Source organism: Neofelis nebulosa, chromosome 7, assembly GCF_028018385.1.
Source record: "Neofelis nebulosa isolate mNeoNeb1 chromosome 7, mNeoNeb1.pri, whole genome shotgun sequence".
NCBI lineage: Eukaryota > Metazoa > Chordata > Mammalia > Carnivora > Felidae > Neofelis > Neofelis nebulosa.
This window is the reverse complement of record NC_080788.1, coordinates 59,654,976-59,680,123: the sequence shown is the minus strand read 5'-3', so window position 1 is coordinate 59,680,123 and position 25,148 is coordinate 59,654,976. Positions and strand designations below refer to the sequence as shown.

General features: G+C 35.4%; 1 protein-coding gene across 4 annotated transcripts in view; it reads left to right on the top strand.

Annotated features, from left to right (window-relative positions):
• CTDSPL2 (CTD small phosphatase like 2) overlaps positions 1–16,651 on the top strand; it is an 83,957-nt gene extending 67,306 nt beyond the window's left edge. For all 4 annotated transcript variants that reach the window (XM_058737904.1, XM_058737906.1, XM_058737903.1 and 1 more), the window contains exons 9-13: positions 6,148–6,210; positions 6,315–6,394; positions 9,369–9,495; positions 10,960–11,055; positions 11,678–16,651. In XM_058737904.1, the coding sequence (XP_058593887.1) occupies positions 6,148–6,210; positions 6,315–6,394; positions 9,369–9,495; positions 10,960–11,055; positions 11,678–11,743 (432 nt within the window). In that variant the 3' untranslated portion in view covers positions 11,744–16,651. The remainder of the gene's footprint in view (positions 1–6,147; positions 6,211–6,314; positions 6,395–9,368; positions 9,496–10,959; positions 11,056–11,677) is intronic.
• Positions 16,652–25,148: the final 8,497 nt, after the last annotated feature.

Here is a 25,148-nt window from a genome sequence, read left to right as displayed (position 1 = left end):
GAAAAGTTGGGGGGAGAGGTGGGCGGGAAACCCCACGTTTAGCAAAGCTTAGACTTTTCCCCATCACTATAGTTTGTTTTTTTTCTTGGGAACCTTACAGCCTAGGATAATTTTCATAAGGATCTCAAAATATTTTATCCCACAGAACAAGAAAAGTAGAGAGTCAGTGGCTTCTATCTCTTCTGTATAGTCTTTCTTAGAAAAGTCAGCATTATTTTTGCTTTATGGAGAAATAAGCAATCGTGTAAAGGAAGAGTTTTGTAGTAAATACCTAATCAAGTTTTTCTTCCTCTCAAGCTCTGACTTAAATTGACATTAAACAAGAGGCATTTTGTTTTGACCTTCATAAAGCATAATTTTTGTTGTACAAAAGGAGTGTTTATAATATACCTTAAAAAGAACATTTGGGGTTCATGGACACTTAGTATTGAGGATTAAGGTAATATTTTAGCTGGTAGGGAACAATACTGTGATAACTAATTGTAGGTTAATATTGAAAGTAATTTTAAAGTAACTTTCCTATCCTTATTAGTAAGTATAACTAGTCATTGGTCTATTTTTTTTCATTGTTATTATTCATTATTGATTTTTTAGGTTAAAAAAAGAAAGAACAAACCTATAGTTAGCTGCCTCTCAAAGGTGATAAAGTATATTTCATGGGGACCTCTTTGTATTCTTTGTAAATGTATCTTAAAATTAATTAGAGGCAGTTCCTTAAAAAAGCATGGAAAATTCTTGTTCAACAGCTGAAAATGTGCTGCAAATTTAGGAGACGTGACAGTTAATTACTAAGCATATTAAATCATTTAGGCAGTTTAGAGCTTGTTATTAAAGGCAGCATTTTTTTACTAAAGTGACCTTTTTTTGCTTTTAAAATGATTAAACTTTATTTAAATAAAATCAGCAATAGTTTATATATATAAAACATATATATATATATGCCAATTTTTATTTGAAAATTATGCTTCATTGCTAACTTACGTATATGGATACCTTAAGTTTCATTTTATCCCATGTAGACTCTACAGGAAAATTCCTTTCCAAATTTATTTCTACTTAGTGTAATGTTTTACAGAAGTTTTTAGTGTGGGGATTTTTGATTTTATTATTTTTTATTTTGATGTTTTAGTATTTACCTATTCATTTTCAGATTGATCTGCCTACAAATACTATCCCCAGCAGCCATCTACCTCTTGTTGGAATTGTGTTAAGCAAAGGATGAGTGTAATGTCACCCGGGGGTTATAAGGTTGAGGTCTCTGCAGGGCCTACCTGAGCAACCCTCTTTCTATGAAGAGGATTTGGGTTTTGTCTCTGTGCTCTAGTATTGATGCTAAGAAGGTGTTAACTAAGTTAAATAGCGAAGCTATCAACTGATGGGACTCCTGATTATTTTCTCTCTCCTAAAAGTGTAGATTGCAGCTGTAGGGCTTTCTTTTTCAGTTAGGTTGCCCAGTTCTGTCCCATAGAATCATACTCATTCCAGCTATTCTCCTTATGACTGATTAATAATAAGGTGGATAAGTAATAGTTGTTGGCATTCTCCATGTGCCAGGCACTGTTCTAGGTGCTTTACATGTATTAACTTAATCTTCACAACAACCCTATGAGGTAGGTACTCTTATTTTACTCATTTTATGTATGAGGAGACTGAGGTGCACAGAAGGGTTAACAAATTGACAGTCACTTGTTATACCTGTGGTATCTATCTACTCATGGTAAGATTTTTCAGTTATATGTAGCATCTCATTCATCACATTCCCCAGGATTATTCGTTTTCTACTGCCTTAAAGTCTTACTTGGGCGCCTGTGTGGCTCAGTCAATTAAGCGTCTGATTTTCGCTCAGGCCATAATCTCATGGTTAGTGAATTTGAGCCCCGCATCAGGCTCTGTGCTGGTAGTGCAGTGCTTGCTTAGGGTTCTCACTCCCTCCCTCTCTTTCTGCCCCTCCCCCACATGCATGTGGGATCGCTCGCTTGCTGTCTCTCAAAATTAAAAAAAAAAAAAAGTCTTACTGCTGATTAAGTAAATAGCATTTACCAATCATCTTTTTATTTAAAGGGTGCCATACTCTTAAGTGGAGGAGTCCCACAGAATTGACTGTTTTTTTGTGGGGGTTTTTTTGAACCTATATCAATATGTGGCTCCTGGCTGCCTCAGTCAGTAGAGCATGTGACTCTTGATCTTGGGGTCATGAGTTTGAGCTCCATGATGGGCATAGAGATTACTTAAAAAAAATTTTTTAATAAAAATAAACCTGTATCAGTATAGCAATAAATTCAAAAGATATCATGGAATAACTATTAAAAGATGTTTCTTTTTGAATATGTTAAGGTTATATTATCTGTGCTGAAAACTATTTAGAAATACTTTTTCTTAAAAGATTTACATGTAAGAGTTTTTTGTTTTTGTTTCTTCCTTATTCAGTTGCCCACAAAGTGAAGCTGCTTTGGGGGTTTTCTTTTCCATCTCCTCCTCCTCCTCCATCTCCTCCTCCTCCTCCTCCTCCTCCTCCTCCTCCTCCTCCTCCTCCTCCTCCTCCTTGTTCTCCTCCTTTTTCTTCTCTTGCTTCTGCTGCTTCATTCATGTTGTTAAAGTTATATATGAAATTTCTTTAAAAAGTGAAATTACGTATGAAATTAGATAAGGTTTGGTAAACAAATAGAGATTATTCAGTATATATAGCTTGACATTGAATATTTGGTCATGAATTTGAATTTAGACAGGCTACCACAAAATATTTATAATCATTTTATAACTAGATTGCTATTTTGGTGACTGCTTTTATTAAATTCAGTTTTATTAACCATTATGGCCTGGTAGGATTATCTACATACACAATTACAGGACATTCTCATTGTCTTAACACTAAAGAAAGTACAGGCCATCAGGTATTTGTTCATCTCAAGGAATCTTGATGTAATGTAATATTTTCTGTTATACACATTACTTTTTCTATATAAAATTTAAACTTTAGTAAAATCAATCTACAAGATCATATAAGATTAGTTCCATTATCACAGTTTTGCAGGTATTTCTGGTAGATTTTATTTTTAAAGTTTTATATAATGAACATATTCATAAATCCCTATCTTTGGGTAGTCAGTGCTCTTTAAGACATATCTTTGGGTATGGTATTTTTATACAATAATTGTTTCTTTATAGCATTCTGCATTATTTTTAAAGTTTTGACTTTTTAAAAATGCATATTGTTTAGTGATGGATTAAAACTATTTGTAGGGTAGATAGAATAATTGCTGTATATTTGGAGGGACATATGTATACCAGACTGAAGTGAAACTTTTAGCCTATTCTTACATTTGGGAGACTACATGATTTTGAAAAGTTACAGGTTTGAAGAAGGATGGTTGTTGGTGAAATACTAAGTAGGGAAAGAATGTGGAAAAAGGGAAATAGGCAGCTCAGGACAAGAATCTTTGTTATGAGAAAGGAGAAGAAAAATATAATTATGAGCATCTGTGGAATAGATTTTGAAGCATTTTGGAGGCATGCCTCTGTGCATTTGTACATTTCTATATCTCTGTGACCTAACATAATAAGTGATCATAGTCTCTTTGTATTATATATACCTTAACAATTGTTCTGTTTCCTACTAGACAGTACTTAGTGTTTGACTGTTATATATTTATGCTTTAATATATCCGTCCAAATGACTTAGCCCATGCTGGCCTTGTGTCTCCATTTCTATTTTTCTTTCTGAGATTTTACCTTTGTAGCACATAGCAGAACCTCCACCTCTGCTCACTGTTATTTTGTACCTTTCTATATTCTCTTTCCCACTAACCACATTAATTTCTGTGTATATATTTTAATCCTGAATGACCTTCCTGTTCAAATAGTGAATATGTTTTGGGGATAAGAACTTTTACAGCCAACAATTATTCTATTCTCATGGTAAGGAAATAATTTAGCAATATATTCCCCCATCTTCAGTACTACCTTTTTGCATCCTCTGTAAAGTAATGTCGTTTTAAGATGTATTTTTATATTAAGAATGGTCAAAGTAGTAAGTACAATGTATAATGAAGTTACAGTTTTGATTTAATATGGAAGTCATGTATAAGAAGTTGGTACGGTCACCTTTGTATAGTGTTCCACTTACTATGCTTGGATAATACCGTTTACATAGAAGTATTCCTCTGAAATGGAAGTGTGTTAGGGTTCAGAGGAAGCAAATCCCAAATTACAGAGGCGTTCCTTAGCTTATAGTGTGGAGCAAGTGATAACAGGGATATTGAGACCAAATGAAATCATTTACATAAATGCAAAAATAACATATTGTTTAATTAAATGTATGTAAACGGTAAACTTTCTTAGCAACAAACAGAAGGCTCTGATGGTTCATAGTTTATCATCCTCCTTGAAATGAGGTAATCGGAAAAGAAGTAGTAACTAAATTGATTGTTTTCTTAATCATCACAAATCTATTTTGAAAAGACTCATAGTTAATAAAAAATGATATTTCTATTTAAGGCAATCCATCAGTTACATGGGTTGGTTACAGGGTATACCAAATGTTTTTAAGATGAAAATGTCAAAATTAATTAGAAGAGCAGCTCTAGTTAAATTTCTTGGGCCTCATTCTAAATGATCGTGATTGGACACTGAGGATTTATTTTTATTTGACTTAGTGGTAGGGGTATATGGCTTACTTTGTTTTTGATTAGCCAAGAAATTGAGATAAAATGCCTAATAGGATTAAAAAGAAGTAAACTTTATCATTCTAGCCTGGAGGTAGGGGTAGAATGATATTATTATCACTCACAATTTGTCTTCTACAAGTGATCAGTTTTTAAGGAAACTCTATAGTTTTCCTTATCTAGTCATATATGCTTGCTTTTCTTTATTTGTTTTGTTTATATTGCTTGGCTTTGAGTGATTTCATTACTCAATGTATTTTTTTTCTCAAGCACTTACTATATATTTAGTATTGTCTTATGCCTTTTGGGCTTTGGAAACTATAAAGATTGGTAGTACATGGTCGCTACCTCCTAGAATCCTTTGCATGATTTCCTTTTTCTGCCCTGAAACATTCCCAGAACTGGATTTTTATCATGAGGGCATTTTTGTATGGATGTGTGTTTATGACAGAATTAAATTTCATGAAGCCTAGATTTTGAGTTTTTTGCCACTAGTGTTTTGTTTTGTTGTTGTTTGTTTTTAATCTTAATCCAGTGAATCTGGTGCATAGGTGTTCTATATATATTTGTTGTTCGTGGTGTTTGGAGGTAATAATCACCTTTGAGTATAAAGTTTTCTTTTTATAAAGTTTTGTCACAAAATGAAAACAATTTAAAATCTTTTGTATGTCAGTGTTAGTAGTTGCTCATGGCTTATAATTCTGTGCTTTTTGAAAATTGGAGTAAGAGCTACATTAAATGTAGGCAAGAAGATAGACACAGAAATAAGGAAATAACGTATATAAGGCAGTTCTTTGGGTACTGTAGTTTTTCCTGATATTGCCAGTCGGTTTTGATAACTGGTGTGCCTTATTATATTTTCAATCTCAAGTAACCCAGTAGTGCTAATTTAGATGCCACATCTGAATCAGTAAATGTAGAACAAGATTGAATTCTGAAAAATTCCAGTTATGTAAAACCCACCAATCCAGACATCTCTTTCTTGAACATTATTTACCTAATAGAGATTTAAAATAAAGGTATTCTTAGCAGGTGATTGTTGAGAAGAAATTCTGAGTATAGAGGAAGGTCATTGAGACAGGTCAGCTAGAGGTGGACACACAGCCTGCCTAATAATTGGATGGATGCTACCTGGCTGGAAGATGGAGCAGATTGGTGGATCAAAATCTCAAAGGGAAACCTTTCATTTTTAGTTGAAATGTTTATTAAAATTATATTCCACAAAGAACTATCATATTGTATGCTGCAATTTAACTATTAAGAAGTGACATCACCAATAATTATTGTTACTCTACCAAAAGATTGTTTTAAGTGGTATTTGGTATGTGAAATATATTTGGCTGAGTGGTACTTAGTATACTTTTCTATTACTTTAAAATATGAACTTTTAAATTATATCCAAAGTTAGAACACAACATATCTTATAAATAAGTTGTTTCTATTTTAGAGGTTTATTTACTGAAGCTTATTTTTGTTATTTCTTTAGGTTTACGTGAGATTAAGACCATTCTTCAGGGAATTCCTGGAGCGAATGTCTCAGATGTATGAGGTAAACATGCTTAAGCTAATTACATAAGTATTTTTATTTTATTCAATATAGTACCCATATTTAGATCATGTATAATGATTACTTCTTTTCCCCTGAATTTGTAGATCATTCTTTTTACTGCTTCTAAGAAGGTGTATGCAGACAAGTTACTGAACATACTAGACCCTAAAAAGCAACTGGTCAGGTAAATTTAATTAAGAAATAGTAGAAATGTCTGTCACACTGATCTATGAAATTACTATGATTCTATTTAATTTTCATGGCCATTTTCAGTTGGCTGCAAATATAGAGATTTGTTGTGTTGAATGGTGAAAACGAACTTTTTTAAGCCCCCAAACTCTTTAAGAGTTCCTAATGATATTAACTTCAGACAGACGTTCTTTAAAGGATACAAAGATCAAATGTATTTATTCACTGTTACATCTGTATCCTCACTTCCTTGGGGACTGGGGGGAGATTGGGAGTATGTGGAATTTTTCACTGTGTGCATGATGTTTTCACTTCCTTATGTCTCTGAGATAATGCATGTTATGTCACCTTTTTAATGGCATAGAAAATAAAGGTTAATTTTAACAGAAAGGATAAATTAAACTCTTTTGCTTTTTTCAAGAGCAAATTTCTCTTCCATGGAAAGAAAACATTACATGAATCTAATTGGAAATTGCAGTTGGTTTAGTCACTCAAGTTACCCGATCTGGACTCACTTCCTTGTGTGTGTCCTGAGCCAGCAGATGCAGTGTGTTCCTGGTTAGGTGGGAGTGCCTCGGGTAATCTTAAAATAGTTTGAAAATCAGTTCCATTTTTTCTGTCAACAGAAATGAAATACTAAGACTGCCAGCAGTCTTGCTGCATCCTCTAAGATGACAGAGTTAATCTATGTTGTTGTTTTTTTTTAACCGAGAATGCTGAGAGAGATGCCAGAAAAGGTTCATAAAAGCTTTAATAGCCAGGAATTCATTTTCTTGAATACTTTTCCCCATATTTTTTTAGTGGAAAGTCCTAATTTCTACTGTTAATAGTACCTTTGTTATAGAGTGGTTACAACTATGTTAAAAGACTTTTTCTGATGTCCACGTTTAGGGGATTTGCTTTCTTGTAAATAGAACTATGTTTTTTGTTTTTTTTAATCTAAAGGAGCAAAATTTGTCCTTGTTGTCACTTCCCATTTAACTTCCAATATAAGCAAGCATTAGACACACAAATGAAATTTTTTTTTCTCTTCATAAAGGTATAATGCATGCTTATTTTATCTAACTTTAACAAAAGTACACAAATGATTTTGTTTTGATGACTTCATTCATTCTAAAGATTTCTGTTCTCTTTTAGAGCTTTCTTTCATTTTACTAGGGAACAAATCATAGTCATGGAATTATAATGTTACAAATTAACACCCTTCATTTAAACTACATTTATAAACCTACACATTGAGAGTTTAAATTTGTTTTATCTAGTTTTTGTATCTAGTATTTGAATAATTTAAAACAGGAGGAGCTTTTTGAACAGTGTATTGCATTAGAGTGCTATGTTGAAGATAAGGTAGACTCAAATTCCTGTGATCTGATGAGTCTCATGATTCCAAATGCAAATCTGATGACCGGCAAGAGTAGTTCCTTTCTAAAACTGCAAATGCCTGCTATTGATTCTCAGGCTCCTGAATAACTGGAGGGATTTTAGTGTAATTTGTTTACAGTAATCATTTGTATCCACATACATGTTCATTTGTCTCCTGTCTTGGGTGAGTTTGCTGCTATTGGCAAAGAAACATCAGTAGTGACTTGCGTGTACCTGCTGCACCTGCCTGTCTAGTTTCCTCAAATATAAATGTTTGTACAGATAAAAATGGAATCTTTTATAGGCCCATCCAGGACTTAAATTCTTTTGTCTGGTCTTACCTTTTCAAAGTAGAACAGTCTTTAAACCATACAGTGGTAGATGATCATTTAATTTAAAGTATTCTTTATAGAAAGGGGGGAGAGAACTGTTTCTACTACATTTCTTCTGGTTGGAAAACTCTGTCATCATCACCGGGACTGATGTTTTTAAGGTTGTGTTTTGTTGTTGTTAGAGCTATGGCCAATTTTGTTGGTGGAAAATGCCCTTTTCTTGAAATTCCATAAATAAAAATATAGGTATATATAAGTAGGCCCTAGCTGCTGAAAAATTGTTTAGTGGGATTAAGACACAAGGAAGCCAAACTATCAAATTACTAATGTATGCAAATGGAGTATTTCAGGGTGACCAGTATTAACTATTAGTAATATTCCAAGACTAACATTTTGAGTGCTAAATGAGATTATGTAATTATGACAGTATATAAGTATTATAAGACCTTCAATCGCTTTTAGTGGTACACCATTTTTCAGTTAAGTATCTATCATTGGTGAAACATCAGTTTACATTTGTAATACTTAAATCTGAATTCATCATTTCATTCAATCCTTGTTTTTCAAATATTCATATACACACTCACACTAAATTAAAAGGAAGATGGGTGTTTGGGAAAAGTATGAAGTGATGGAATAAACATTCGTTTTGGCCTCCACAGCTTTTCTCAAAAACTATAAGGGAAACTAAAAACATTTTTGAAAATGCCAACACAGAAACATTCCTTCTTATATTTTCTATTCTGGCATGTACAGGGATAGGGAGGCTGTGTGGTCTTCTGGTTAGAGCAAAGGACTGGGAGCCAGGAGGATCCTGGGTTCCAATGCGGGGCTAACCACTGACTTACTGTGTGACCTTGGGCAAGTCACTTGACCTCCTTGTGCCTCAGTCAACCATCTGGAAAATTGGTTAAAAAGCAGGACCTCGATGACACAACCAGATGCTGCATCTGAACTGAGCTTTCCTGGGTAAATAAATTACAAAAACAATTTACAGAGTTTTTAATCCCTCTTTATAATTTAATATAACATTTTGGGATAAGCCAAAGTTCTTAAAGGCATGGTAATATTTGGTTGTAAGGTTTCAATAATTGCTAACATTTTTTAAAGTAAAACTGTAGCCCAAAGCTTAGGCCCACATTTGTATTTGAATTTCCTTTGTGAGAGAAAATAAGGCTAAAACTGTAAAGCCTGTGGTATGTGTGTATGTTTCAGTATGTGTTATACTTTTTGGAGTTTTTTTTTAAGTTAATTTCTTTTTATTTTTATATTTAGGCATCGGCTTTTCCGTGAACATTGTGTTTGTGTACAAGGAAATTATATAAAGGACTTAAATATCCTTGGAAGAGATCTTTCAAAGACTATAATAATTGACAACTCACCACAAGCCTTTGCATATCAGGTATGAAGAGAGGGTTGCTAAACAAAATGAGATTGGAAAAAAAAAAATACAATGAGAACAAATGCTGCCAAATAGAGTGTAATAGGAGAACAGAATTTTCACTGGTGGAATTTCCCTTTTTAGTGTTATCTTTTAGAATTAGAAATGCCAAATTGCTATATTTCTTGTGGACATTTTTCTTTTAAATAAATGAAAACATAGATAAAAATCTGAGTAATAATTCTGGATAAGAAGAGATTATAAGCTGTACATCAGTTAATAGCATTCTTATCAGTTGTTAAATCAGTATGTCAGCACCAAGCCTGATATGGGGATCGTACCCATGAACCATGAAATCATGACCTGAGCCAAAGTTGGAAGTTCAGCCGACTGAGCCACCCAGGTGCCCCTTATTTTTCTTTTTTTTTTTTTTTTAAATGTTTATTTATTACTTTTGAGAGCGAGTGTCTGTGCGAAAGCTAGGGAGGGGCAGAGTGAGAGACTCCCAAGCAGGATCCATGCTGTTAGTGCAGAGCCTGATGAGGGGCTTGAACTAACAAACTTTGAGATTATGACCTGAGCCGAAATCAAGAGTTGGAAGCTCAACCAACTGAGCCACCCAGGCACCCAGCAAGATATGTATTACATTATGAATGTGTTTGTGTGATAGGTCTGAGATTTCCTTTACAGTAAATCAGTGCAGAGTAGGGATGGTGGAAATTGGGTTGGGTGTAGAAAGAACAAGTGAAAAGTAAACAGTAAAAAGATGAAAAAAGAAAAATGAGGAAAACTGCATATGGTATTGAAATGTGTTCAATTTAGGTCATTGGTCACATTTTGAAATATATTTTTAAGAATTTCATATTGGTTCCTGGATAAAATAATTTCATTTATCTACCATCTTAAATATAGTATTCTGCATTAACATTAAAGATAACCTAGAGATTATTTACTGTAAAATGTGGTTTGCATTCTCGTTTTTAAAGTTCTCTTCAGTGAAATAGCATTGCATCAATTTGTTACGTTCCTGCCGTTTCAGGTTATCCTGCTATTTGTTGGAAATAGAACAATGAATGTCACACAGTCCCTGTGTAAAAGTATATAGGCTTTCTGATAGTGTTTACATTGGCAACACCCCTCTCACAGTGCCTAGCATAGACTAATAGTAACTATTTTTTTAATCCATAAAGTAATATTTTTAATTATGTAATTGCAAAACTTGTTTCAATGGATCTTTCTTGTTTAGTTTCATATATATTAAGAAGACATTAAGCTAAAAAACCAATTGGGCTTTGATGTATCCCTTAACATCTGTTTCTTGCACTATTGAATTGTCAGAATGTAACAACCATAAACTGATGGCATTCCTTTTCACAGTAACTTCTGCAGATCACTGTGTACTTAAGTATCTGTTATTTCTTTTAAGTTTTTATAAAGTATGCAAAATGTAATAAAAAGGATTTAATTACTTATTTATTATTTTAGCTATCTAATGGAATCCCTATAGAAAGCTGGTTTATGGATAAAAATGACAATGAACTCCTAAAATTGATTCCATTTCTGGAGAAGCTTGTAGAACTGGTAAGTATCTTATTTATCTTATTGTGTTTTGCACTTGTTGCCTCAACTCTATTGAAGTAAATCTTTTTAATTACTTTACTTTATGTGCACTGACTTTTAAAGTCAACTTGGTATGAGATTAGGGCAAAAAAAATTGAAAAGGATTACAAGCATTTTCTAACCTTGTAAACTATATCAAAATCATGCTTATCAGTATTTAATAATTTGCAGGTTGAATGTTTTTATTTTCACTGGGCTGCTTCTTATGAAGTCACTAACAGTATTAAATTGATTTCACTTTGCTTTCATAGTTCAGGTCTAGAATTAATGCTTGTGCTACTGAAACTTTATTCTGGTGTTATTTTTTCCTAATAAATAAAGTAGAATTCAGTGGCTTAACACTTTTACCAGTCTTTTGGTTTTGCCTCTTAGTGCATAATTGTTCTTTACAGAATTAAAACTTTAATGACAGTTCTTTTAATCTAAATTTAATTCTAAGTTAACTGCTTGTGTGTAGTATCTTTATATTTGGCAAACAAAGTGAAATAAATAGTGGTATATTTTTTCTGCAAAGGAAGAATGTTCACAGTGTTGCGGAATCATATTTTTACATGGCTTTTAAAATGTCTTTTTCTCCACACAGAATGAAGATGTTCGACCTCACATCAGAGACAGATTTCGCTTGCATGATTTGCTGCCCCCAGATTAAGTACAAAGACTTGTCAAATCACTGAAGGGGGAGAGAATGCAGGACCCTTTTGGACTAAGACAAAAACATTGCCATTACTGTTGAAATTTTGCATTTTTGTACCCCGTCTTGCTTTTCTTATCTTTGGTGCCCAATAATAATCAAGGGTTACAGAAAGAGACTTTATCTCAGATTGAATACATACAGTAGGTAGGCTAAAACAGAAGAGTCTTTAGAACTAGTGCAACTCCGGTGAAATTTTTTTATGTACAGGACATCTGCAGTTTATAAAGAATTCTGTTTCTGCCACCAGCAGTTTGACCTGTAGTCACACAGGATTTTATGATAATAACAGAGATGAAAATGGACTTTTATTTTCTCTCTGTTTGGTGCTCTAAGTGGGTTTGTAGCCACTTTTCTGTTACTTTAAGATTCTCATTTCAACAGGAATGGCCAGTAAAAGTTGTTTTATTTTTCCTGTTAAGGTTTATAACCTTTTTACATTTTTGACCTGTATTAGATTAGATTTTCATTATGCATTCCTTTTAGTTGAGGCGCTTCCTAGTTTTCTGGAAATAGTCAGTTTTTAGTTTTTTATTATACATTTGAATGGCCGTTTTCCTGCTTTGTCTGCCTGCATATTGTATATTTGTTTAAAAATATTCTCTACTTTTAGTCCATGTAAGTTTCATTTAGAAAGACATGCATTTATATTTTGTTTCTGTAATATTCTGTAGGTGAAATCTTTTAAAAAAAATCAAAGGACTGGGTAGATAAGAATATATGAATGACTAATATTCAAAAGATTTAAACCATTGTGATGGCATGTGTTCCCCAAATGGTAATATCTTGCAATGGCACACGGATTTAACGGATAAAGGTATACCTCAGACTTCACTGTGCTCACCAATCTTTGAGGAGAATGAGTTTGGTCACCTGTTGGGCTTGATTTGGTTACTGCTGCCTTTGGTTTTCTCCAGGAATGAAGTATTCAGCACAGTGACTCAGTATTTTTAGTTATTTTGCATGGGCTGGTAGTACCTCTGTTATGCTCTTGGTTACAATCAATTTAAAACTCTGTGTAACAGTCTTGGTACCTTACAGTAGCTATGCATAATCCTGTGGCACAGTAAACTCCCAAGCCACCAATGCAGTTAATATGCTCTCATAGTGGTTTTCTATGCTATATGAAAATAGTCTTCAAGCCTTGGTTCTCTAATGCAGCTACCACAAGAGGTTGATATTTTTATAGTGGCGTGTAATCTCCTTTTCGGGAGGCTTTTTATGGAAGGTAGAATTTGTAAAAGTTAGTATGCTTTGCCTCTCGACTGCATTAACATGCCACAGGCTCAGACTGTTTTTGTGTAAAGGATGTCAAAGAACGGCACTTTTTCTAAAGAGAAGTTTGATATTTTGTATGCTTGTTAAGAAAGTACAGTATTGGAAATTAAAGGTGGACAACTGATAATTGAGGAGTATGTCACTTAATTTTTTATGTATATTACCTGTTTACTTGTACAACTTATTGTACAAATTACATGCAGCTTCATTTTCAAATGAATCCTTAAAATAAGGAAATCTTTTTAGGAAAACATTTAATTTTTGTATTTTTGATTTTAAAGGCATGAGTTATGTCAATTTTCAGTGTATTAATGAAGATTTTAACTTTTCATCAGGTTGAGTGTTTTCTTACTATATTATCTGTTGTGTATGTAGTTAGCATATTGTGTCACTGAACTGTTTAAAAAATCTAGCATGTAGAGCAAGCCTGTTTTGTGGAAAATCCTTATTCATTAAAAAAAAATAATCATGGCAGATTTTCTGCAAAAAAAAAAAAAAAAGCAAACGCATTTGCAATTCAGAATACTGGTTTATTTTTTTTTTTTTAATTTGTTTTGGTTTGTTTTTGTTTTAATTTAAAGAAAGGTATTTTGCTTGCAGGAAAAATACTCCAGATTCATTTTAATGAGAATCTTTGAAATGTATTTATCTTTAGGGCATCTGGGCATCTTTATGCTGTTTGTCTTCTGTCTTTCTTGAAATAAAATGTACATACGTTACCTTTACATACGCTCTTGCTCAAAATTGTGAACCTAGTTACATTTCTCCTTGCTCCCCTTTTTATGCTCAAACAGTAAAACCCTAAACCTATACAAGAAGATCTAAGCTTTCAGCGTGCATTATAATTGCTGAAAGCTTTTCTGATTAAGCAAACACAGTCTCAAAGGGCTTTCCCATGATTTAAAGGGAAATGTAAGCACCTGTACTGTTGTGCCTCTGGGCACTTTAAATAAACACCAACTTTTAGTCCTCTTTTATTAATGGTAAACTGTTTTCAGTCCCATGCTAGGAGAGTTCTTTAAGTCAACTGACAAAGGAATCTAGCATAACAAGATTCTGTAAAGGAATAAAGGGAAATTTTATATGACCTGAGAAAATTTTTCGAGACCAATTTATTTTTCTTCATTACTTAATTTGGGTCATTTTAAATTTGTTAATATAAAATTTAAAATAATTTATAAAGAGACAATTATCCAGCTTCCTTCTACTTTAACATGTTTTATCCTCTCATTACCCCTAATTTTCTTTTATCTTTTGGTAAATGTTATCTTAAACACACTTCCATTTAGTTAAGCGGAGGTGTTTATTTTGTGAATTGAGATGTGCCCAGCTCCTTCAATTCACACAGGAAACATGAACTCTTAAAAACTGACTGTAGGAAATGCAGGAGAGTTGCATACCTGATAAGACACAGCAAAAGTGACCTATATACACATTAACATATCTGAAGTACATATTATAATTGTGATATTTCCAGTGATAAATGTCTGGCTTTTAAGACATTCTTTTAAATATTTGTATTATTGTTAGGATGTTTAAATCAGTTGTGTTTTTTAATTCTGTGTAATATATGTAGCCCTAATCAGATTTATATCACCATATTTCTTCTTGAGTCTTAAAGAGTTGATAACAATTTGAAACCATAATTGTTTTATATTAGCTAGTATGTATATTTATTTACCCGATGGCTTTATCTTGTTTCCCAAAATTGGGGGGGAGGGAGCTGTTGAAAGCATTGTAACTTCTATAAATGGCTATTTTCTTGTACCTGTCAGTGAAAATGGATGTGTACATTGTTTTTTTTTATATTTCTCTGGTTTTTCTGGTTTGTTTGGTTGTTGTTGTTGTTGGCTTTTTTTGTTTGTTTGTTTTTTTAAGTGTTAAACATAGAATGGTTTAAAAAAGTTATCTTTGGCCAATGACTTTTTCAGCTAGATAATTACTTTTATTCAGCCTTCTAAAGAAGTTTGTTTTCATTGTTTTGTTCAGTCAACTTGCCTGAAAAAGAGAGACTTCATCTCATCAATGAAGAAAGCATGTCATTATTCCTACAAATCTTTACAGCGAGCACAGAATTCTTCATAAGGATCAGATCTCTTCCACATCTTGTGTCAGTCACATAAAGCTGAAATGTAAAGGACACTGAAGCCTTCATTTAATTGTACTAACACGATGGTGTTATATACCACATCATTAGCTAGTTAAGGTTTTCTGAACTGACTTCTCTTTGTCTTCCTAGGTATTTATTTGTTATCTCTTTTAATCTTGTGTATCTAAATTAACTTAGTTAATAGTTACCCACTGAATAACTATGCCAAGCAACTAGGAAAGAATGTTTATTTTATTTCCCCTTATAGGGGAAGAGTGGACTGGGAACAAAAATGTATGGGCCAAAAGGCCTTAGGTTGTCATTCATTCACTTTCTTATTCCTCTCATGAGCTATATTTGAGTATAGTATTTTTTCAGTGCTGATATGCTTGATTATGTCATTACTTCTCATATCTTCCCAAGTTGAAAGCCTGCTAGGAACCTATATAAAACACATTTAAAATTTTCAGAATAAGAACCGCAAAACTCAGTATCTTATATTCAAATGCCACTTAAATTATTATGGGAATCCAAGTCTCACTCACTAGGATACATTTTTATAAAATGTTTCTCTGTATCTTGAATTGAAATTACTTGCTCAGAGGCAAGAGTTCTGGGGGTATAATGTGTTTTGAGAAATTTTTAGAAAGGGGAGAAGAGAGCAGCAAGTTTATACTTAGTTACTTTATGGTTTTGATATTAGTATTTTAAAATACATCAGTGTTTCCCAAACCTGACCATTAGAATAGTTGTGAAGAGCTTAAGAAATACAGATTCCAAAAGCCTAACCCCCTGCAAAACTGTCTGGATGGATCTAGAGTGGGGCCTGAGAGTGGTGTGTGTGTGTGTGTGTGTGTGTGTGTTTTAAAGACCTCCAGGTGATTCTAATAGCCAGCTTTGGGAAATCACTGTTTTAAATAATGTGATGGTGTTTGAGAGTAGGCAACTAAAATAAAGTTTACCAGACATCTCTGGTAGTTTTTTTTTAAACTGGGACCAGATTTCACAGAACTTACTCAAGATACATGGAGGAATAATAAAGAAGATTGAGGCTACTGCTCATTATCATTCTTATCTCCTACTTTTTAAGAGTTTGCATTTCTAGCACTTGGAATAGTTGATCATATATACAGCTGAAGGACATCCCTGAATGAGACCATTATATATATTAATTGTAAAATATTTCACTATTTTTTTATTTTATAAATCTTTGTAGAAATAAGCAATTAAATACTACTTTCATCTTTTGAAATGGGATTTTTCAAGGCATTGTCCTTTTGGCATTAAGGTAGGGGGGAGTTAATATTCTCTCTGCCTTTTTCCATGTGAATCAATATAAAAGTCATGGATATTTAAAAATCTCAGTTTAATTTCTACATATTTACTATGCAGTATAGCCGTGAACAAGTAATGTAGACTTAGTTTTCTCATCTTCAAATGCCCTGATCACCCTACCTCACAGGGTTGTTGTGGGGATAAATAAAACTTTTATGGAAGCACTTTTCTTTGACGATATTTTATCAGCCATTAGAAACAATCTAATAGCTTATATTTGTATAGTGCTTTTTTGCTTGCTTGTTGCAATTACGTGATTTTTTCACATTACTTTCCCCTTTGATATCTTCAGGATGTACCTGTAAGGAACACAGAATAGGTTACAGACAGGCAGAATGACAATTTCTGGAACTACTGTGTGCAGAAGTGGAATAAAATGTGAATAAAGGGGCTAGTTTTGACAAAAGAGATGATGGCAAAGAACCAGATTATGGTGAACCTAAGATGAGGAATTTCTACTTTATGTAGTGGGCAAAATAACATGAACAAACATAACTACAAAATAGCATTCTGGTTCCACCCCGATTTCTGTGGTGAGACTTTTTCTTCTTTACTGAGCAAAACTGACATTGTGTAAGTTTAAGGTATACGGTATGAGGACTGGATACAAATATTTGAGATGTTCATCACAATAAGGTTAACATCCACCTAATTACCATTTTTGTTAGGGTGAGATGAGAACATTTAAAATCTACTCTGATAGCAACTTTCAAGTATACATTTACAGTACTAACTGTAGTCCCTATGATGTACACTAGGTCCCCAGAACATTAGATCCTCATACAACTGGAGGTCTACCCTTTGACCAGCATCTCTTCATTTCCCCTAGCCCCAGGCTGTGATGAGATTTTTAAGTATTTTCCCTAAGCTCCAAAGGAGTTTGATGCACATACAGGTTTGAGAGTCACTGAAGTACAGGGCCTTTAGAAATAAATGACCTGGCTGGCTTAGAAGAGCATGCAACTCTTGATCTGAGGGTTGAGTTCTGCCCCACATTGGGTGTAGAGATTACTTTAAAATCTTAAAATGACGATTTCAGGTGAATAGTTGACTTGGGAGTTTGGTTAATAAAAGGAGCTTTCAGGATCAAAAGATCTGATTTCAAGTCCATAGGTACTCATTAACTTACTAGCCAAAAGCAGGTATCTAAGCCTCAATGTGTTCATCTGTGCAAAGGGTGCACCAAGATGTACTTTTCAGACTTACAAAGATGAATGATATCAAGACATCATAAACTGTAAGGCAATATACAAATAACTACCAGAATAGAAATGGTGAAGCAGCTAGTTCTCTTGCAGATATGCAGGAGATAATACAAGCACAGTGTTTGGGGAGATGTCTGAAGCTGAAAAGGACAGCAGAAAATCAAGGCATTGTAATAACCACATGTTAGTTTTTTAAGAAAAACAAGAGCAGTAGGGTGCATTCACATGAAGACCACAAGTGATTGTGGAGAGGTCACCTCATAAGAATGTGTTTGATGAAAATATGCTGAGTGTTAAGAAAAGTGGATGATGAAGACAGTACTGAATGGCTTGAGAAATCTGGTAAGTAGTTGGGGTGGCAGGCTTATATAAATGGTTTGCCAAGTTAGTAGTTGCTTAGTAATGGATGAACCAAATGAACTAGAACTTTTGGTGGCTATTATAATGAGCTTTAATGTTATATTTGGTGTATGGCAATATTTGTTGAAAGCTGTAAGTAGCCTTCCTAATGACCGTAACAGTCATTTTAAAGCGCTGCCTTACTATGTGTTAGTATTCCAGGCTCTATGAATGGCAGAAGAAAACAACCCTGACATTGCCCTCAAGCTTACAGTCTAGCAGTGAAGACTGATAATGTTGGGAAAAGAGTCATGAAAGGGAAGAATGGCTTTGAGAATGCCACAATCTAGTCTGGAACCAGGCTTGGGTTGGCTGGAAAAGCATTAGGTTGAGATCTGTAGAACATGTACTGAAAGAATGTAAAGCCAGGCTTGATTGCAGGTGGAGGGGACATAACATCAAGCAAGGAAGTATATGATCGGATTTATCTTGAAAAGATCACTTTACCATACAGGGAAGAGAGGGGGTTGGTGGGAGATCAGTTAAAAGAGTTACAAAAGGCGGCCTAATTCAGGGCTCCTGGGTGGCTCAGTTAAGCCTCCAACTCTTGATTTTGGCTCAGATCATGATCTTGCAATTTGTGTGTTTGAACCCTGTGTCAGGCTCTGCATTGACAGTGTGGAGCCTGCTTGGGATTCTCTTTCTCTGCCCCTCCTCTGCTCTTGCTCACTCTCAAAATAGATACATAAACACATTGGGGCACCTGGGTGGCTCAGTCCAGTTGAGCATCTGATTTTGGCTCAGGTCGTGATCTCACGGCTCGTGAATTTGAGCCCCGCGCTGGGCTCTGTGCTGACAGTTCAGTGCCTGGAACCTGTTTCAGATTCTCATTCTCTCCCTCTCTCTCTCTCTCTCTCTCTCTCTCTCTCTCTCTCTGCCCTCCCCCAACTCGCACTCTTTCTCTCAAAGTATAAATAAACAGTAAAAACAAGATTTTTTAAAAAAGATACATAAACATAAACTTTAAAAATTAAAGTTAAATAAGTTAACCTAATTCTCCATACAACGTCTTCCCTTTCTCGTAAGACCACAAACATTCGGTGCTAACCTAATGGACAGTCTGAGGCCAGGAGGTTGGTAAAGTCTTAGGGAGAGTATGGACTGTCCATTTAACTGACAGGAATAGGAAGATAACTGTAGGATTTTATGGCACCATATAAAAGTAAGAGCAAATGTATAGGAGTTGAATGGAGACAGATGCTGTCATTCATGTCTTACAAAATTCTTGGGTAGGCTTTTTTGGGTAGCGGTTGGGGTTAAATGAAAAAAGTTCCTGTATCAAATATAAATCAAATCTTTTTACATATGTAATGACTCATTACATATTTTGGCACTTTATAAATGTCTTAACTTGGTCCTGTTTGCAATTAAAACTTCCTCTTCAGCTTTACTTCACTTAATCTCTGAGATTTTGAGTCTAGTGCTTAAGCCAGTTCACTTAAAAAGAAGCCATTGGCATCTCCATTTCTGCTGTTATTTACTATCCTGTGGTTTTTTTTTTTTTTTTTTATGTTTATTTATTTTTGAGACCGAGAGAGACAGAGCATGCACAGGGGAGGGTCAGAGAGAGAGAGAGACACAAAATCTGAAGCAGGCTCCAGGCTCTGAGCTGTCAGCACAGAGCCTGACGTGGGGCTCAAACTCACGGACCATGAGATCATGACCTGAGCCAAAGTCAGAAGCTCAACCAACTGAGCCACCCAGGCGCCCCTATCCTGTGGTCTTAATGATGAAGTTCTTGTAGGCAGAGATTTTAATATTAATTTTTTCAACAAACATTGATCAATTACTCTGGTCATCTGTAAAATAAGAATACTGTTCTGTGTGATTTTAGGGCTCCTCTAGAGGACTAACATGTGAATCACAGATTCATTTTAAGGACTGAATAAATTCTCAGCACGTAATTCTATTTTTTTTTTTTAATGTTTATTTTTGAGAGAGAGCACAAGTGGGGGAGGGCAGAGAGAGAGGGAGACAGAGGATCTGAAGCAGGCTCTGCACTGACAGCAGCAAGCCTGATGCGGGGCTCCAACTTGTGAACTGCGAGATCATGACCTGAGCCTAAGTAAGACGCTTAACCATCTGGGCCACCCAGGCATCCCTGGCACATAATTCTAGACAATTGTTTCCCTGCTTCCTCATTTCAAAAAGCAACACGCGCAATACTGTGAATTCTCAATTTCTGCCTCTAAAATCTATCAATGCTGCCTACATATAGCCCATGTATTTTTCCATGGCATCTCCACAAACCATTTTCAACTGCATGTGGTTTAAAACCTTCAAGTTAATATCCCCAGAACCTAGAACAATACTGAGTACAGGGTAGGCACTTGATAATTATTTGCTAAATATATAAATGAATGAATAAGTTCACACTTCAAAGTATGGACTTCTATTTAAAAGTCCAGAAAATTGATTCATTCAGTGCACCCCAGAATTGATGAGATTCAGGGGAATTGGTTCATACCAATTAAACTCATGAGACACTAGTTTTTAAGCCAGATTTCAATTTCCTTCATTTACTGGAAAAAGTTTTCTCCCTATGAAACTAGATTACAATCAGATGCCTCCTTGGTGAGGGTGAAACAAGAGAAAATCTATTGAAAATGAATTATAATGTCTAATATCCATTCAACAGGATACCCCTCTACTAGATATCAGCCAAATATCTAATAGATACTTACCTTTTCTCTAGAGACTTTTCTCAGAGACTTAGCCTTTTCTCTAGAGACTCACAATCTTGTTCTTTGGATTTTCCTTCCCTATGCTTCACCTTCTTTCTGTTAACTTTTTTTTTTTTTTTTGTCTTTAAGATATATTGTCTCAGAACATCTCCAGGCAAGTTAATACAGATAACTACACTAATGACAAATGACTAATCACCACCATTATTACAGATACATATATTGCTTTCCTGAGACTCTACCTTGGGGTAGTTGATTGGATCTGGCACCTTCTTAACCACTTATTTACTATTTACTAGTTCAGGTTACTGCTATAATGCTATAGATTTACTAGTAATATAATAAAAGAAAAAGGACCCAAATTTTCTTTTCAGACCACCTTTCTTTCATGAGGGAGGAACAATGAATGACCTGATGGGCAGGTTTTTCTTGGTAACAAAAACCCAGTTCTGCATAAAATTTATTCATGCAGTCATTCAACAGTTACTAAGTGCCTACTATGTGGCAAACACAGACTTAAATATAGCAGAGCCTAGCCTCTAAAGATTTCTTACCTGTAATTAGACTACTAGGATGTACCTGTTAAAAGTTTTTGCTGAGGCCAAGAATGAAATGTACTGGAAAGATGCTGGGGTACCTTATAACATCTAAAGAAGAGCTGGACAACTGGACATCAAGGGTAGGCAGGAGGAAGTGAGGTGGCCTGGAAAATCATCACTTCATCAAGAGTTGTGGTCTTCCCTTCAAGGTGTTGTCATCAGTCACTAAATTCTAAAGTCCTGGGAAAGAGACTCTGTTAACGCTGCATAACAATTCACTTCGAAAGTAAAAAGGCTTGGGGTTCCTAGGTGCCTCTGTTAAGTGCCTGACTCTTGATTTCGGCTCAGGTCATGATCTCACAGGTTCATAGGTTTGAGCCCCACATTGGGCTCTGCACAGTGCAGAGCCTACTTGGGATTCTCTCTCTCCCTCTCTCTGCCCCTCCCCTGCTCGTTCGCCTCACTCTTGCTCTCAAATAAACTTAAAAAAAATTTTTTTTTTTTTTAAGTTAAGAGGCTTAGGACTACTCTAACTCATCTGTGGGTTGATGGGACTCAGCTGGGCAACTCTTGCTTTCCATCTTTTGCAGTTGCATTCATACGTTAGCTTGGGATGGAATCACCTGAAGGCTCAATTAGGCTGGATGTCGAATATGGCTTCTTTACTTCCATGTCTGGCATTTTTGCTGGCATATCTGGAACAGCCAGGGGCTGGCTGGCTCTCTCCCTAAACACCCTCTCTATATGGTTAGTCAGAAACAGCTTGGTGGTCTTTGAGTAGTAAGGCTTCTTAAATGGCTGCTGGCTACCACCAGAGTGAACATTCTAAAAGGCGCAGGTGGAAGCTGCAAGGTTTGTTATGGCTTAGCATCCCATGTCACTTCTGCCCTATTCTACTGGTCAAAAATGCATCATAGGGCTAGCCCAGACTCAGGCGGAAGAGACTGCATAAGGGCTTGAATACTATTCATTGAAGGGCCAACTGTGGAGACTAGCTACAAAGAGAATTGATAGTTCCACTGGGTTATTTACATCCCACCTAGGGGCAGTTCCAGATTTTATGTAGTTTGAAGCATACACAATTTGGAGGGCTTTTTTGAAGAGTGTAAGGGGTCTGTGCAATGAGGGGCCCTGAAGGTAAAGCTTCATTAAACTTCACAGTTATTTGTTTTTGACTGCCCTTCCTAAATTAGCTATGGTAAGGGAGCAAACACGGCTTTTAGGAGCCCACATATTCCTGTGTACTAGAACAATTTCCTGAAAAGGAGGAATCACTGTGAGCTCACCCCCCCCCTAAAAAAAGTGTACAGTGTTCAGTTCAATATAATCTGATCATTTGAATGAATAAAACCCAGGTCCCCTGACTTCCAAAAGTGAATTTTCAAATATATTCCACAGTATTTCATTTGTCTTATAAATAAAACAACAAAAAACTGGTAGAAGTGGAAGGATACTTTTTTTTTTTTTAACTTACTATGCTTTCTATGCCTTTTTTTCTTTGGCTGCTCCTTAAATATTGATGTTCTTCAAAGATTCTTCTCATTCTATATACCCTAGTTTCACATGATTCCATCCACTACCATAATCAGATGACTCCTAGTCCTCTCCATAACCCAGACCTCTCTAGTTCCAAACATGTACTAGATATTTCTATTTGGATGTCCCACAAGAATGTCAAGATCTATGTGGCCAAAAGTTAATTTATCCTTATTCTTTATTATGATGAGAGGCACCATTCAGTTATTTTCAAAAACATTTATTGACCATTTACTATATGCCAGGCACTAGGAATATCGTAGTAAAAACAACAGACAAGGTCCCCATGCTGCAAACAGACATTAAATATGTAAACAGCGTCATTAAAGATTACGATAAATGCTATGTCAAAAACAGATTAATGAGATAGAGTAACTGGGGGAGGCTTCTTGCAGGCAGGAGATCAGGAAGAGCTCTGCAAAGGTAGCATTTGAACTCTGATATGAAAGAAAACCAACCATGCAAAGAGGTGTGGAAAGAACACTGTAGGCAGAAAGAATATCAAGTACAAAGTCCAAAACTAGGAAAAGGGCTAGTAGCCTTATAAGGCTAGAAGCAATGAAGTTAATGAGAGAGAATGACATAGGGGGTTGACAGGAGGTAGGAGTCAGACTTGTAGGGCCTTATATGCCATAGTAAGGAATTGGAATTTACTCTAAAAATAACAAGAAGCCAGGGGCGCCTGGGTGGCTCAGTTGGTTAAGCGTCTGACTTCAGCTCAGGTCATGATCTCACGGCTGGGCTAGTGAGTTTGAGCCCTGCATCGGGCTCTGTGCTGTCAGTGCACAGTCAGCTTGGATCCTGTTTCCCTCTCTCTACCCCTCCCCGCAACCACCCCCCACACCGTTTGCGCTCTAACATTTAAAAGAACAAGAACAAAAAATAAATAAAAACAAGAAGCCACTAAAGGCTTTTCAACTGGGAGAAAGGGGTGTCACAATCTGATTTACATTTTTAAATAAGCAAACTGCCTGGTGTGTAGTGAATGGATTGTGGAGGGAAAGGTGGCAGAAGGAAAACCGACTGGGAAGTCATCATAGAAGAGTCTAGAGAAAGTTTGGATGAAGGTGGTTGCAAAGAGATATGGGGGTAATTAAATGTATTCAAGATTAATAGTGGAAGTAAATCAAAGAACTTGGTGACTGAATTTAGGAGCTGAGAGGAAGAAAGCAGAGATAGGTCTCGGTTTTTTGACTTCGGTACCTGGAGATTGGTGTCACCACCACTCGTTCAATCTCCAAAAGCACTATCCTCTACTGCTCTCTCCCACTTCCCCTCCATATCCAACCAGTCACTGTTATAAGTTGGGATTATCCAGAGAAACAGAACAAACAGCATGTGTGTATATACATAAAGAGATTTATTTTAAGGGATTGGCTCACACGATTGTAGGAGCTGGCAATTCTGAAATCTGCAGAGCAGGCCAGCAGGCTGGAAACCCAGGCAAGTGCTGCTGCTGGAGTCCAAAGGCAGTTTGGAGGCAGAATTCCTTTTTCTACAGTGGTTTTTTAATTTTTTAAATTTTTTTTTTTTTAAGGCCTTCAACTGATTGGATAATGATTAGGATAAGACCCATCCACATTTTGGGGGTTAATCTGTTTTACTCAAAGCTTACTGATTTAAATGTTAATCACATACAACAAGTACATTCACAGCAACAACTAGTGTTTAACTAAAAACTGGTTATCACGGCCAAGCCAAGTTGACACATAAAATTAACCATCACAGTCAATAAATTGTTTTGACTCTTAAATATTTCCCAGATTGGTTCTTTTCTTTCTGCTACCATTGCCTTACTTTAGGCTTGTGTTCTCATTTAATTAATTCATAAAATATTTACTTTATGGTATTAGATACTGTGCCAAATGGTGGAAATACAACTGTGAATAAAAGATTATTGCACCCTAGGGACCTTGCATTCCAGCCTTTCCCTGCCTTCTGCTAGCCTCCCTCTAATTTAGCTTTATAAAAGGATGACTGTATATCATTGCCTCTCATACTTTAACATGGAGAGTCATCTGAGGACCTTGTTAAAAGGCAGATTTTGATTCAGTAGGTCTGGGATGGGGTCTGAGCTTCTGTATTTCTAACAAGCTCTCCAGATATGGCTGTAGATGAGGAATAAACTATGAGTAACTGGGCTGTACAAAATCTCTTTAAAGACCATGTTTATAAAATATGTATTTGTAGGGGCGTCTGGCTGGCTCAGTTGTAAAAGTAAGCAACTCTTGGTCTCCAGGTAGTCAGTTGGAGCCCCACATGGGGTGTAGAGATTGCTTAAGTAAATAAGCTTAAGCT